At 47.3% G+C, this 16331-nt stretch overlaps 2 protein-coding genes across 3 annotated transcripts in view; one reads left to right on the top strand and one right to left on the bottom strand.

The window, feature by feature from the left end:
• GABBR1 (gamma-aminobutyric acid type B receptor subunit 1) overlaps positions 1-3014 on the top strand; it is a 184878-nt gene extending 181864 nt beyond the window's left edge. Inside the window, exon 24 of the mRNA XM_072988844.2 lies at positions 869-3014. Coding sequence (XP_072844945.1) covers positions 869-1114 — 246 coding nt within the window. The 3' untranslated portion in view covers positions 1115-3014. The remainder of the gene's footprint in view (positions 1-868) is intronic.
• Positions 2488-14497, bottom strand: RNF225 (ring finger protein 225). Of its 2 annotated transcripts, none has more exons than XM_020808804.3 (2): positions 14365-14497; positions 2488-8996 (listed from the first exon to the last, which is right to left on the bottom strand). In XM_020808804.3, the coding sequence occupies exon 2, from the start codon at positions 8863-8865 to the stop codon at positions 8179-8181; it is 687 nt and encodes a 228-aa protein (XP_020664463.3). In that variant the 5' UTR covers positions 8866-8996; positions 14365-14497; the 3' UTR covers positions 2488-8178. The 2 variants fall into 2 exon arrangements, with proteins under 2 accessions (XP_020664463.3, XP_020664462.3); XM_020808803.3 differs by lacking the exon at positions 14365-14497 and adding an exon at positions 12016-12603.
• Positions 14498-16331: the final 1834 nt, after the last annotated feature.

Below are 16331 nucleotides of genomic sequence, written 5' to 3'. Positions count from 1 at the left end.
AAGGGAGGGAGGAATGGCTCGATTAAGGTTGCAGCCGAAGGCACCGGAGCTTCTGCAGGACATCTGCCCTGTCCTCTTGCTCCCAGGCCCTGTAACTTATAATCCTCTGTTTTAATTTTAGCTGGCACGTTTAGGTAATTGGTTGCAGAGCCAAAGGTTGGGCGTTTGATTCCCCCACTGTGCCTCTTGAGAGTAGAGCCAGCCTAGGTAGCCAGGGGCAAGCTGCACAAAAGAAGGGAAAAGTAAGCCATTTCTGAGTATTCTCTGCCTGGAAAACCCGGAAAAAGGGTCTCCATAAGTCAGAATTGACTTGATAGCACAATATTATTATTGTTACTATTATTTTAATTTTGCATGAAAAGTTTGTACATTTATGTTAACATGAAGGCTAAGAGAAAGGGAGAACATCTTTAAACAACAACAACAAAATTTGGGCTTCAACCTGTGCACAGTGTGGTTCTATGGCATTTACTGCTCATAGCATTTGTCCTAAATATTCAATAATATGCTTTGCATGTATTGTATCAAATGTAGTTTCATATATACTTTGCATGTATCATTTCAGTCCTATGTGATGGGACTCCTACTTTCATGACCCAAGACAGATATTGAAAAGTGACTGTTTGGGACTACAACTCCCAGAATCCCTCCAGCGAGCGCAGGCCTAGTAATTTTCCACAGTTCTGGAAGGGACCCGGTTCTGGTTGCCAAGCAGGATCAGCTCTGGCTACCCCTTCCTTCTTGGGCTGTGTTTCTGCCTGGAGTCGGGCCTTCCCCCCCCCTTCTCCATCTCGCCAGCCGCAGCACTCCAGGGATTCTGCCTTGCTTGTCTCCTGTAACCTTTTATTTGGTCTTTTGTCTCCGGCAGAAGGAAGAGCGCGTTTCTGAGCTCCAGCAGCAGCTCAAAGAACGGCAACAGCTGCGTTCGCGGCGGCGGTCCTCCAACTGCGCTGCCGACAACCACTTCAACAACTCTGCCTCAGCGTCCGCCGCCACGGGGCCCAACCTCTACCAGCCCAGCCTGCCGCTCGTCCGCTGCCTCGTGGCCGAACAGGCCGACAAGCTGGGGCGCAACAACTGTGACGGGAGCCGCGTCCACCTGCTCTACAAGTGACCGGGGCCCCTTCGAGCGCCACCGAGGGGGAACGCGGGGCGCCCTTAAGCCAGCCCCGGCAGGGTGGGCCAAGGCGTCAAGACAAAAACAGCAGTCCGGGGACCTTGTACAGTCGGCTGGAGACTTTGCGTTTGGGGTTTTTTTGGAAAGGAAAAACAACTGAAGAACTCATAATCTCTGACCTTTGTTAAAAAGAAAAAAAAAACTTTATGTCTGTCCACCTGCCTGCCCCTGGAACCTGGAATCCAGGTGCCAACTCTGTGGAGACTTTATTTTAGAAGTAGAGGGTCGCAGGAATACCTCCCCTCATCCCCGACCTTTCCCCACACAGGGCAGACGTGGCTTCATCTGCAGTGTTACGGTCTTGAGAGGAGTCAACACTGGCAAGGTGGCTGTTCCCTCAGCCGGAAGGGTTCTGTGGCTTTGTGTGTGTGAAGGGGAAAGAAAACAGATGATGATGATGATCAGCTACTGCCACACATGGTTGCTTCTCCTGGGCAATGATCTAGAGACAAGAGACCAGCAGCTGCAGTTAGATAGTCCTGTAAGAGCCCGGCCAGTTCCGGGTGCAGCTGAGCCGCGTAGTGTTGCCGTTGTACTGACAGTCCGACTGTCCTGCACAACCTGCTTTTCTCCTTCTCCGCCATAAATCTCTTTCTTCCGGCTGCAGCCAGGCTCTCTGGAAGAGGTAGGCGCCAAGGCCCAGAGGCTGCCTGCCTGTATATAAACAGTATTTAAAGAGATTGGTTTACGAAGAGATTGAGCCAACCTGTAGGACAGTCATGCTGCCGAGCACAACTGGAACTTCAGACTTATATGAGTGGGCCTGCGGCATGTAACCCCAAAGAACTCCATTTAATTAGTCAGGAGTAAATGTAGACGATGGCATATCTGTCCTTCCATGGAGCCAAACAGATCCTCCAACCTGAGTTGGGCTGAAGGTGGGAGCAATGACCACCAGCCTCTCTGGCCTTGGCTACAAAGTCATACCTACCATCACATTGTACATCACAACCAGATCTCATTGGGATCTCCCCGAAAGCTCCCGTGTACATCTGGGAGGGTGTGCTGCTTACAGCTAGACCACCTGTATGCCAGGCTAGACTGTGATGCACAGGTATAAGACTGAGACACAGTTAGCTTGTGGGGTGAGGGTGGGGCAAAAAGGCAGGCCTTGAAACTCTCAAAATACAAGGGTGAAGAGTAGACCTCTTACCCAGCCATACAGGGTATTTCCAAAAAAAGAAAAAACAGCCTACAAGGGAAAGCACAGCCAGGGTGCTTTCTTCAGGGTAACAGGGGTGGGGGGCGGAGAGCAATTTGCCCCAGAAGACAAGAGCACTGTGCCAGTTCCCTTCTAACCGGAGGACACAGGAAGGCATCCTTTCTAAGGAAATATGGGGTAGGTAGGGATGTTTCAAGAGGTATCATCAACTTGGAACTGCCCTTAAGTGCGTTCTTGTTCATACTGAGCCACAGAATCCTAAGCCTTCTGTTTTGGACTGAGAAAGGGTCATAAGAAGGGGACGTCCTTGCCACTATTGCCTTCATCGGCCTCCCCACCAAGTTGGCCAAGGAATGTAAGGAACTGGAGCCACCAAGGGAGGGCCAAGAGTTGGACAGGATACTGACCCAGAGGGGCCAGCCGCTACCCTTACAACCAGCCCTGGGGCTTCCTCAGTCATGTGTGTGCGTGTGTGTGTGTGTGTCTGTGTATGCATTCTGCATGCATGTGTCAGTGCCGGTTCCTCCCTGCCCTTCTTCATTTTGAGCACTTTATGGTCCCAGCGGATGTGGGGAGTCGTGGATGCTGTTCTGTCGAGGAGGGGAAGCCCAGATGCCTGCCAGACTTTCCCCATCCAGCATACAGCTGTTCTTCAGTAAAAATGATACAATATGAGACTTCGACTCTGGAGTGGTTTGTGAATTGACGTGCCTTGCTTTACAACCCCTGCCATCTGTTTATTCTTGCTGCAGCTGTGACTGGAACACATACCTGGCTTTTATGTGACCAGGTGGGAGGGAAAGAACAGGATCTTCAGAGGTGCTAAAGGTAAAGCAAAAAGCTAATCATGCTGCTTATATACCACCCCATAGCGCTTAAAGCACTCTCTAGGTTCTTTGCAACGCATCCACCACCCTGGCGAATTGGGTGCTCAGTTTTCCAACCTTGAAAGGATGGAAGTCAACCTTGAGCCAGCTACCTGAGCCTACTGGGATCAAACTCAGGTCATGAGCAGAGTCTTGACTGCAGTGCTGCAGTTTAACCACTGCCCCACAAGGCTCCAACATATAGCCCTGGTCCTGTCCTTGTTTGATTTCAAGAGCTAAGCAAGGTTGGGCCTGGTTAGGACTTGGATGAGAGACTACTATTTATTACTGGAGATGTCTGGGTAGATCTAGGAAAGAAGCCTGGCTGAGACCCTGGGGAGCTTCTGCCAGTCAGAGCTGATTCTTCCGGGCCAAAGGAAACAAGGATCTGGTTCAGGAGGAGGCAACTTCCTATGTATCTCCTGTTCTTTCACATCATAGATTCACACCATTTGAGTGTTGCCTTCAAACCAATCCTGTGAAGGTCTACTTAAGTGTTATTGAGTTCAACAGCACTTACTCCCAGGTAAGTTTGTACAGGATTGTCACTTTACTAGTACTGTAGTTTTTAAAATGTAAATGTTCTTTTAAGCTGCACTCCTAGATCCCAGAGTCCCAAACAAGTGGAACTTGCCTGTGAGTGGAGATTTGAAAAGCATTGCATTGTCACCTGCAGAGCTACTTTGGGGGTGGGTTGCAAGCAGAGAAGGGTGTTTGCAGCATTACAGGTGCCAGCCAGTTTGTGCTAACCATAACCAGATTTTGCTGCAAACATGCCAGTCCAGGATTTGTATTTGTGTGTGCGCGCGTGTGTACACGTGCGCGTGCACACAGACAACCTTGGAGAGGAAAAGTACTCTTGGATTGAGTTTGCTTCCAAATTGGCCCGGCTGCTCAAAAATGAGACATCATTTGTCTTCAGATTGCCAAGAACAGAACTGATGTCCTGAATGCATGGACAAAAGAGGCTCTGTCGTGGAGTCTTCCCTGCAGCGAAGGCCGTAGGCTGCCCTTAAGGAATGGCACAACATCTCTAGGGCAGCAGCACTAAAGACCAGAAATACCTGTTGCCAAATAAACAGCTAAGCTATGCAAATGGAAGGGAAAAACCCAAACAATGTCTGAAGTATATATATAGCACAGGACTTTGGGTAGAACTGAAAGTGAGATGGTCATTGAGCATGCAGTACCTTGATTTGGCCTGGCCCAAGACATTTTGCTGCCTGAGACAATGGACAAGATGCTACACACACACCCTTTATCAATATGTGTTAGTGACATATTGCTAAATCAATCCAAACTTACCATGACCCTAGTACGTTTCCCAAGGTATGTGAGATATTTAAGGAGTGGTCATCCAGTTTCCCTCTCCTTCATGAGTTTTCTGCCACTAGACCAGGACAGGCAGCGAACTTCATCACTTGCAATGGCATAATGTCCTTAACAGCAGCAGCTACTTTAGAGGGTGCAGAACTGGCTGTGAATCAGACAAAGGTCTGTCTTCTGAGAGGAATGGGCGGGAGATTGCCACAGCCTAAGAGCAGGGCTCATCCTACCCCTCAGGAAAAGAGGCAGCGGGGGGTCTAGTTGGGAGAATGGAAAAGCAACATTGAAGGACAACAATACAGCAACAGTGATAGTAGTGTGTTGCTGAGGTCCAATACCTTTGTGTCCTCCACTTATCTCTGCCGCCTGGACCACATATACATGTACTGTATATGTAGTACATTCCCACACAGGGTTATTTACAGATATACATGCACTTAAAATATAGAAATCAGTCTACAGTACTGCCATTTATTTTTCTAGCATGTAGACTGCTCTTCTGACAGGGAGCAGGGAAATTTACAGTACACCGGTGAAAACATTTGAGCTCCCATCAGTTCACAAGTGCAATTTAAAAAACATCTCCTGAGAAAAGTAAGTTCATATCTAGTAACTCAGATATAAAATCATAGTTGTATAGACACAGGTTGTCTCAGTGTGCGGCCTAGAGTATCTCCGCCACCATCAGCCACCATGATAGCGGGAAGGAGACTGGGAGCTGTAGTTTCAAAAGGCAAGTTTCCCAAGATTTTACAATTTAGAACACCATTTTGTATGTGGAGTCTACACAGAGATACTTCCATATTTTCTACGTATAAGAGCACCCCCATGTATAAGACCCCCCCCACACACTTTTCTAACCCAAAATTTCTTCTCAAGGAAGTGGAGGGGGAAGGCAGGGATCGAAGCACTTGGATTCCTGCTTCACCAAAAGTGGAGGGGAAAAGCAGAAATCAAAGTGCTTTGATCCCTCCCCGCCGCAGTGTATTATACGACCCTTAATTTTTAATCTAAATATTTTAGACAAAAGTATCATCTTTTACATGGAAAAAATACGGTATTTCTTCTTGAACGATGGCGCCTCATGGTCCAGTGGCTAAACAGCAGTACTCCAGCCAACATTCTGTTCATGACCCAGATTCAATTCCAGGTAGGTTCACTCGAGGTTCACTAACAAATAATTAAATTGTAAGCCACCCAGAAAGTGCTTTAAGCATTCTGGGCAAGTATATAATCAGCATGCTTTGCTTTTGCACTTCCCCCCCACTGGAAATTCAGGGCTCTAGTAAATACATTTCTCAACATGACTCTCTCTCTTTCTCTCTGTTAAAGATCTGTATCTGATCTTGCAAAAGGTTACATTTTTTTTAATACAACACAACACCATTCTGGAAAAATATTTATTTGGCAGAAAGATGGTGGGAGGGAAAGACAAAAAAGAAGATACTCTTTATTCAGCCAGTCCCATTGGTAGCAATGATTGATAATCTCCTTACTTGCAATGGTGTTTAATTTAATGAGATGCCAATTGTTTGTCCCAGGAGTTCAATGTATGGGGAATCAAAAGGAGAAATTAAGTGACTCATCAGTCCAGAGCACATCCTCAATATTGTATTTAGAAATTTATGAAGCTGGGTTTTTTTTTTTTAAGGTTTGGATTGCAGGCAAAACCTTGAAAATATGGTGCCAGGTTCAGAATGCTACTTGGGTCCATTCCTATAAAGTTCCAGTTTCTTCACAGCCTCCCATTCTATTTAGCCTTGATTGATTTATTCATTTAACAAACTGGGCTGGTTTCCATACTGGATGGTGCCAACCAGGAAGCTTCGAGGAATATCTGAGAATAAATTACTTTCTGGATCAGTACCATGGCAAGGGGAAAAAAAATCCACACTGTCACACAAAAGGGACAATGCAGATGTAAAACCAAACTGGAAAACAACTTCATTGGGACTAGGTAGAGTCCCCAAGGTGCAAAACTGGGGTAGCCCTCTTTCAATCCTGCCTTTGCTGCTGGGCCATTTAAAACACTCTGACCTGCAATAATTGGTAGCTGGTGCCTTGTCTTACCATATTATTACAAACAGTGCTCCTATGTCTTTAATAGCTGCCCAGCAGGTAGGCCTTCAGCAGGTGACACACACCCTTTCTCCCCATTATGGCACCTCAAAGTTAGGAAAAGCTTTGCTGTCTGAATGTCTGTCTGCTGCGTAGCTGTTCTAAGGCCCAAGTTATCTTGATAGAGAAGGTAGCCACACGGATCACCAGTGTGTGTGTGTACAAGAGCTAGCAGGGGCTAGCATTTCTTTCAAATCCTGGCTATATTATGTTAATGCCTTCTAGAATGGCTTGAAGTCTGGCTCCCACATTTCCTGACCATGGGCTATGCTGTCTAAGTCTGATGGGACTTGGAGTTGCTTACTCCTGTTCTAAAACTGATCTTTGCCTTACTCTTAAGTTTCTGTCTTTGTCCATGCTAATTAAACTAGAGCAGAGGTAAAGCACAGCCTGGTAGGGATTGATCCTCCGCATCGGGAAAGCTAAATGTTGCCTGCCACAAAATTAGAGAGACTATCAAACCAGAGGATCTGTAGGCACACCAGCTTGTTCTCAAAGCCAACGCCAGAACTTCCTCTACCAAGATTGATGCCCCACCCAGAGGGCCCACTGCTGATCAGAACTTGGAAAAGTGACAGTTTTGGACTACAAATCCCAGATCTTCCTGGGATTAGAAATTGTAGTCCTCAGAAATGGCTTTCCTCCCCTGTTCTGATGCTGACTGCCAAGCCTTGGATGTCCTCTTCTCCAGCCCTTGTTAAACAGCAAAAGGAGCAAGGAGACACACCAATGGGGTCCCCCTTGCCTCACTTTTGTGGGACCAGAGAGTGAAGGGACATCAGCGACGTGGTGAGGTTACATAGGAAACCCAAGGTCCCATCAAAACCTGGAACTGATCCTTCCTTGTTTGCACAGGAAGCAATATGGAGGAGAAGAGTGGTGTGGACTGTACCACTTCAAATGCTGGTGGGGGGGACGGACATTACCTTCAGTCCTTTTCCTACTTACTCCGCGGTCTACCAGTAAAACCAAACAAAAGACCCGAGTAGATTAGGGAGAAAAAGGGTGGCCTCAGCCCATTCCCAGCTTCGATGCTGGTTGTCTGGCTACTGAAAGGCTCTAGTTTGAAGTCTAGAGGATCTTTTTTGAAAAAAAAAAAGGTAGTACCCTCTGTCCATCTGACATGGTAGACAGTTAGACACCCTTCTTTTAGATCTCCCCACTTCTGAATGTAACGTAATTATGAAGCTACATAACCCGTCGCCATTGATATGCACCCAGAGAAGGAGGTGTGCCCCGTTGCCTGCGACGGGGACTTCCTGCGATAGTTCAAGCACCCAATTTCTGGTAAAGTGCTAGTGCAACTTGCCTCCACGGGCAAGCGCTGACAGATCGATCTGAGGTGGAAGGAGACTCAATTCTCCACACATACACACACTCTCTCTCTCTCTCTCTCTCCCCGCGCTCCCCGAAACTCTGTGGCTGAAGGAGGCAGACCCATCTCTGTCCAGTCGGGGCTTCCAACTGGCACAGGAAGATGGAAGGGCAAAGCATAACGGAAAGGCAGGTCTCTCTCCTCTTCCTCTTTTTCAGTTTGTGGGTAAAGACACTGTATGGGAATGATTCACAGGAAGCCCAAAACTCTGGTTTCTCGGGGGAGGCCCTGCCCCTGTAAGTGTGTACATGGAGGGCATCAAAAAGATATAAATGCCACAGATAATTAAACCAATCGTAACCAGCAAAGCAACCGTCAGGGCCACATAGAACGGCCAGCCGGTGAAGCCCAGAATCCGGCGTGCTCCATGGGGAGGAGGCCGCCCGACATCGACACTCAAGCTGACCGTGTTGAGAGGTGCTCCTGGCTTGGAGCCAGCTTGCACATGGCCCCGATTCCCACCAGGTAAGTAGAGCAGGCCCCGGCGGCGGTCAAAGCGCACAGAGCCTGGCGGAGCAGGGGTGGAGCGGAGCTGGTCTAAGAGGTCGCAGCGGGTGGGAAGGCCCGTCAGCCCTTTGCGGGAAGGCAAGGCGGTGGGAGCTCGGCAGATCGGGCAGGTGAGGGCGTTGACGTCCTCGGAAGAGACGTTGATCCGCGCCAAGCACTCGAGGCAGAAGATATGGCCACAACTCAGTTCCTTGGGCAGTTTGAAGAGCCGGTCAAAGGTGGTAAAGCAGATGACACATTCAAGGGTGCTGGGCTCCTGGCTCGTGGCTTCGTCCTTGGGATCCGGACATTGTGAGGAGTTCTCGGGCAAGAAGCTCACATTGTGGTGGGCCATGGCTGCTGTGGCCTTTGCCCCAAGCCCAAAGACTGAGAGAGAACGAGATTGAGAGCTACAGTTCCCGTGTCAGCAGATAGCATCTCTATTCAGCCACCCCAGTGGAACGGGTTGGGCCCATGTTGACATTTCTAGGAAGGAGAAAGAGAGAGAGAGAGAGGTCAAATATTTACCCCAAATGATAAGGGGGGGGGGGAAACAGCACAACGACAGTGGTACAGGGAGCCACCTTCCACAGGTGGATTCAAAGGGAGGTGTCACGCTTAATCTGGAGTTAACAGGGTGGAAATCCAGACAAGTGGAGGAATGCAAACCACGTCAGTTTTCAGCTGCGCCCATGTAGACAGACTTTGAACTGGCAGTGATTTATTTTGTCCCTAAACCTAGTTGTCACTGTTTGTACAGAAAGTAAATTTAAACCTGCTGCTTCCCACCTCTTTCGTACACAGACTTCTGAATAGATCCTGCATACGCACATGCATATAGGTTCTTTTCAGAGTTCCGGAGTACAAATTACAAAAATGTTGCCTATTTCTTTCTTTCTTTCTTTTTAACGTGTGTATAAAAGTTTCATTTCAAAAGCTACCAAAAAAGTGGGAACAAAGTTACTTGACTGATGTAAATGAGTAATATTTTCCAGTGAGTTTCAAATGTTACTTTTGAATGGCATTTTCAGGCATTCTGACACAATTGTTCTAGTTTTATGCCACTCCTATTATTAACCCTAAATCTCACCCCCTTCCAAAGTAATGGAAAGTAACCAAAAAAAAGACCCAGCATCAATCAAAACAAATAATGGAGCAAGTGATGTCTCGACTTTGTACGTAAAGCAACAGATTACTTTCCAATACGTAACAGGCATTAATTACTTTTTTAGAAGTACAGTACCTTCCCAAGCTACCTAGCTCTGCTCATATATCAAGACAGATTTGCATGGGATTATATGAAAGAGACCCCCCCCAATCACATTTGCTCACAACAGAGGTAGTTAAATGAGCTTTAAAATCTGCTGATTTTACCACAGTCCAGTTCCATACGCCCAGCTTCAGTTCACTGGTCCTGTCACTTTTCCAGGTTCTGCTCTGGATATTCCTGCCATGCCATGTTACCAATTCTCATCTCATCTGTTAGACAAGGCTCTGTCTACCACAAAGCCCTTGCTCTTTCATCCCCATCCATAACCTTCTCAGCTATCTAGTGACAACCAGCAGCATTCACAATCTCATCCTGATTGTTATTTTAACACGCCATGCCAAGACCTGTACTAGAGGAGGACATTAGGTCTTGTTGCACTGGATCTTTCCCTGTAATGTGAACACAGGAAGAAGCAGACAGGAAAAGGGCAAAGGCTTTGAAGGCACACCCAGCCTTTCTCACTCGTGCAAATTCTCCTCTGGATGCTGCAGCTGGAACATGGAGCATTTGGACATTCAGGGGGATCTAAAGGAACAATATTCTTCAGAACAGAGAAGGAAATGAAACCTGTATGACTCTCTCAGCGGGTCAAAGGACAAAAGCTCTTGTTTGGGGATCTTCTGGGGGGCCACAGAGACTGCCAAAAATGGCAGGACGTGGTGGTGGTGGGCAACTAAAGTGGAAGTGGCTGGATTTGTATTCATGGTTCTCAGAACTGGGTATTTTAGGAGGTACTGAACAGGGACACAGGGAACTGCAGTCTGTTTAAAATCTGGTTCAATCTGTTGGGTGGCGATCGGGAGGAGCAGTCGATTGATGGGCAAGGAAATAACATGGTTGTTGTGGGTTTTTCGGGTTCTTTGGCTGTGTTCTGAAAGTTGTTCTTCCTGACATTTCACCAGTCTCTGTGGCCAGCATCTTCAGAGGACTGGATTAGGAACTCTGTCCATGCTCTGCTGCTGTTTGTTGGATAGTTGAGTATTTATAGCTGTGGGAACAGCTTTTGTCTTTTTTTCAGGAGATAAGGTGATCAGCATGTTTTTGTTGTGATAAGGGGGAGAGATGATCTGTCACTGTGATTGATGGGTATCATTAGCTGGTCTTTTTTGTGCAATGATCCCTGGCCCTTGTGGCTGGGTAGAGTTCATTGACCTTTTGCAGGCTGTATTTTCAGTATTGGGAGCCAAGCCGTGTTTAGTTTTAGGCCTTCTTCCTTTTTGTTGAAGTTCTGTTTATGTTTATGGATTTCAATGGCTTCCCTGTGCAGCCTAACATACAGATTGCTGGTGTTGTCTAGTACTTCAGTATTTTGAAACAGAATTTAATGTCCAGCTTGTTTTAGGGCATGTTCAGCTACTGCTGATTTTTCCGGTTGTTTTAGTCTGCAGTCCACAGCTATAAATACTCAACTCTCCAACAAAGAGCAACAGAGCATGGACAGAGTTCCTACTCCGGTCCTCTGAAGATGCCGGCCACAGAGACTGGAGAAACATCAGGAAGAACAATCTTCAGAACACGGCCAAAGAACCCAAAAAACCCACAACAACCATCAGATCCCGGCTGTGAAAGCCTTCGAGAATACAAGGAAAGAACATCTTTGGCAGGATTAACAGACAGTAAAAACAGGGGACTAAACTTTCCCACTTGGTTGTGTTAAGAATAGAATCATGTAAAAGGAATAACAAATGAAATCATCCTGTTAATGTAATCGTGTGGGGCATTGATCCAACACCAACAAATCTCAAAACATCAAGGTACAAATAAGTGCTTTAACTTAGTGTTTCTGTTGTAATGATCCCTTAAGCTCTTTCTGAAGAGAATGCCAGACAGGCTAATGCCTACGAAGACTTTTTCCTTTGTCTGTACAAATTAAGGTGTCAAAGGATGCTTACAGGTTAAATAAAATCAAACATTTTTACCGGGTCTATCTTACATTCACATTTTTTTTTCTGTGCATAAAGGACTGAGTTTTATATTGATTGCCAGGTAAGAAATGAAATGAAAATAAGAAAATTTCCCCCTGTAATGCTGTGCCCTTCTTGCTATCTTCAAATTAGGACTCTCCCCCCCCCCCCCCACTCCTTCTCCTTTGACATCTCTGCAGGCTTTTCACCCCAGCCAGCCTGCTTCAGCTTCCCTTCCCACACCTTTCCTCAGCTCAACAAACGTTCCTACAAACAAATCCATCCTCCGTTCTTTCCCGGCAACCATGCCTTGGCTGTTTTCCTCACTCACCATCACTTAAGGTACTCTCTCCTTACAGGTCTTTGTCTAATGCCCTACAGAATTTTGTTCTGGGTTGATGAAACATTCCATCCATCAGCAGACCTCCGGCAGGTTCTCTCCTAGCGTTGCTGTTGGCAAAAATAATCTTCTGGTGCCTTTAAGAAAAGCCTGGTCAGCTAGAAATCAGCAAGTCAAGCTTTTCCATAGAAAAGCGGCAAGCGTTATCACCTGCTCAAGTCTTCTTGGACAGCTGCAGCCCAAATCCCAGCCTTTCCAGGCCCTGGGCTTTTCTCTTCCCTCCATTCCCACTACCAATCTCGGATCGTCCCTTTCTGAGGTTTGATTTACACCTTTAGCCAGACACACTTACCAAGGGCTGAGGGAAAGATCCTCGGTTGTTTTAATGTGTACTAATGAAAGGAACTGCATTAAAACACAATGTGTCTTGCCCGTGGGTTTGTGCCTGCTTACAGGAAATAACTTTTCTGTGAATTATTGCAAACATTTCATTCCAGTCTAATAAGGTGCCAGAAGATGCTTTGTTACCCTTGTACAGGGAGGCTGATCTTCAGGTTTGCTCCTTCTCCTTCAAGCCCTGTCTCTTCTCTTTCTATGGCCATCATCACAGGCCTTTTGAAAGGGTTTCCAAATTAAGAGCCGTCTCCTCTGTTGTCCTTTCGTAGCCTCTGATCAAACAAAGCTCGAGGCGTCCTGACATGAGGAAGAGCTGTGGAAATATTGGAGGATGCGTGGAAGTTTCCACCACCCCAGTGGCCAAAGAAGCAAGAATTTCCAGCTTCCATTTTAAATCTTCGAGAAACTTGAAGTTTGCCTCATGAAAGATAGAAAATCCTAGCTGTTCAGCATTTTCCTCTTATTCATTTCCATTACGGCCATGCTGGTTGTATACGATGGGAGTTGTAGTCCCTCACCCCCACGCCCTATGTGTTTCCCTATCATTAGAGAGGAAGCATATATGGAAGCTCACCATGGTGGTGATCTTTGGGCAGGAGCAGAGCAACAGAAACAGGGATGGGAACGGAATGTCAATTTAGAGAAAAACTTGCAAACTACGTTAAGGCTTTGCTGGATCCAGAACTGACCAGAACTTCACTGGAACTCAGGAATTATTTCCACATCCAGTACATTAATCATGATAACATGCAGAAGAGTAGAATTTGGAAAGGAAGAAATGTGGCTCAGTATGACTCACAGAAATTTCTAAAAGCACATTTCTGTTTTACTTCATTTTCAGTTTTTTTCATGCACCCCATTTTTTTAAAAAGTCCATCTAAAATGGTAAGAAAACATTTCAAAACATTTTGGGGGTGGGGAATCTTAAAATGTCCCCCAGAACCATTTTCTCTCTTCTTACTTGCATAGGAGAAAGTGGATATGACCCAATCCTTATGTGACATTCAGAAGGATCAGTATTAACTCCTTATCCCTGAAAACAACAGGCTATAGGGCAATGTGGTTACTTCCAAACTTTGTGGGAGGGAAAGGGTCTCTGAGCATAGGCACGGTGTCCTGTCCTCACGCTACTCAATCATGTCAAGCAACTCCTACACATCCAGCACAGGACTGAGGCTTTCCACATGAGAACATGTGGAAGCTCCCTGGCATGCTTCATTTCAGGCATCACACACAATTCTTTGTGCAAAACAAAATCCAATCATCTCCCCCACCCCCACGAACATCCAGAGCCTTTTGAAGATCCACCCTGATTTTTGAGTACTTAGCAGAAATTGCCTTCAGATTTTCCCTGCATGCTTGAGGACGAGAAGTATGTCCTGAAAAAAGGGAAAGGAAAGGAAAGGAAAGGAAAGGGAAACCGGCAAGAGTATTTATTGGTGATTGCATTCCCTGCATCAACGGAGCCAATTTCATGCTGACCTGCTAGAATGATATGATATAATAACACTCTCTTTCATCTTTTGAAAAGAAGAGTAACAAAAGAGCCAGGGCACACCTTGAAAGCACCCTCAATAAAGAGTTTCTCCACTCCCTGGGTCCCGAGGAAGTTAGTTTGCAGTCGTGGGAGACATTTGATTTCCAAGCTTTAGGCCAAAAATTACTCTCTTTTTTTGGACTGTGACGCTTAGGACCCTCTAGCCAGTATAGCTGGTAGGGGATTCAGGGAACAGGAACCCAACAAAGTCACTTTCCCAAGTTCTGCTTTGGCTCAGCCCTTCCACCCAAAGCTCCTGCATGCTTCTTCTACCCTGAGGAAGCCAGCTGCCCCCCCCCCGCCCCCAGTTGGAAGACATCCTGTTCCCTCCACACGCTTGCACACAGGCTCTGGAGTGGTGCCCTTGGGGCTCCCAGGCCCTCCCTCCTGCCTTTCCCAAGGCTCACCTGGTCTCAAATGGCACAGGTGTCTTCAAGAGCAGTCTCCAGCTGGCCCCGTGCAGGTTTGCTCCAGCGAGGCGCATAGTGCCGTGTGCGGAAGCTTTTGAGTGCTCATCGGCCGTGGCCTCCTGTCTGTCACCAGCTCAGGTTTGCTCACCGCCACTCCCTGCCACGGAAAATATGCCCCCTGGAGAGAATCTGTTCCTGAGTCACACCCCACTTCTGGGCTCCACCTGCTCTGGGGCCAGGCAGAGGTGACCAAGCCGGTGCCACTACATTCCCTCTCTCTCTCTCTCTTGCCTGGGAGGCTTGAGGAGGAATTTGCTAGCATTTAATCCTTCCCAGACGTCTCGTTTTTTGACTCCGACACATCCATTGCCGTCCCTGGGTCTGACAGGCTCCTTCTGCCCCTCCTCACCATGGCCAGGCTTCAGTTGGTGGGATGGCTGCTTTTTTCAAAGGGGCCTAGACTTCCAGTTCTGTGGGGGCGAGGGGCCTTTCGGCAGGCCCTCCCTTCGTCGTGGCACGCTCAGGCAACTCGGTAATTTTAGAAGTCACCCCTTGAGCCCTCTAGAACCCGGAAAAATTCCTTTTGAGGGCTACCAAGTCTCAGAATCTCCCAAGCCCGGGGGGGGGGGCACAGCTGCCAGGACCCATGTCAGAAAGGATGCTATGTTTTCCAAGTTGTGGACCCATAAGGTAACGGTAAAGGTTCCCCTTGACAATTTTTGTCCAGTCGTGTTCGACTTTAGGGGCGGTGTTCATCCCCGTTTCCAAGCCATAGAGCCAGCGTTTTTGTCCGAAGACAATCTTCCGTGGTCACATGGCCAGTGCGACTTAGACACGGAACGCTGTTACCTTCCCACCGAGGTGGTCCCTATTTATCTACTTGCATTTGCATGCTTTCGAACCGCTAGGTTGGCGGGAGCTGCGACAAGCGATGGGCGCTCACTCCGTCGCGTGGATTCGACCTTACAACTGCTGGTCTTCTGACCCTGCAGCACAGGCTTCTGCGGTTTAGCCCACAGCGCCACCACGTCCCCATACATGGTGTTTAAATGTTTGATGCTCGTTTTATATCTCCCTCCCAGATGCATTAATCACTTGTAAGTGCCCAGGTTTCAGAGTGGAATGTGCGCAGAGCAGGCATGTGGGGAGAATGGACACTGGGGAGCATGGGAATGGTGCTACCAGAGACACTTAGATTATCCGAGCCCCAAAGGTTTGACAGCAGAACCTTCAGCATCCCATTTGCTAGATCTGGCTGGTGTGTGCCATCCAATCAGAACTGACTTAAAAGTGACCCTAATAAGGCCTTCAAGGTAAGTGAGATATTTAAGGAGTGGCTTTACCAGTCCACTAACCCAGTGAGCTTCCATGGCTGAACAGGGATTTGAATGCTGGTCTCCAGAGTCATAGCCCATCATTTATGTATAACCACTACAGCACTATCTGATTGCTAGATCTAGTGACTACTAAAGAACTGAAGGGATCAGTTGTAGTAATCCGCAGCAAAGCTTTTTACTGTGTGTTATCTGCAAGACATGTCTGTTTTCATGTGGTTCTTCACATTAAGGCAGAACATACAGGTCCAGCCACCCAGCCAGTGCTGGAAGGCTCTCCAGCCACAGACTGCATTTCCTTGATATACAATGAAAATGACATGGCTGGCAAGAAGTCATCATCAGCCTTCCAGTACTTGGCAGATGTCAATGTGGGCTTTGCCCAGGGGGGCTCCGCTTCAGTGGCTCCATTTTCACTGCATGAGAAGGCGAGGACTCTCTTTCCTCCACCTTGGTGTTGTCAGTAGCCAGTAGCATTGGTCTACTGGGGATGGAAGCCCTGGTGAGCTTTTTTTAAAGTGCCCATTGAACACCAATTGAAAACCACACTTGGGCTTGCATTGCATGCAGTGGCAATATTCACTGCAAATTGCATCCTGCTGCTCAGCTTCAGGGTGTAGTTTTTGGCAT

Source organism: Pogona vitticeps, chromosome 2 (genome assembly GCF_051106095.1).
Source record: "Pogona vitticeps strain Pit_001003342236 chromosome 2, PviZW2.1, whole genome shotgun sequence".
NCBI lineage: Eukaryota > Metazoa > Chordata > Lepidosauria > Squamata > Agamidae > Pogona > Pogona vitticeps.
The sequence above is the reverse complement of the archived record's forward strand: the minus strand, read 5'-3'. Positions and strand labels throughout refer to the sequence as shown.

Coding starts and splice junctions, on each gene's coding strand:
- RNF225 (XM_020808804.3), bottom strand. CDS start 8,865: ATGGCCCACCACAATGTGAGCTTCTTGCCCGAGAACTCCTCACAATGT.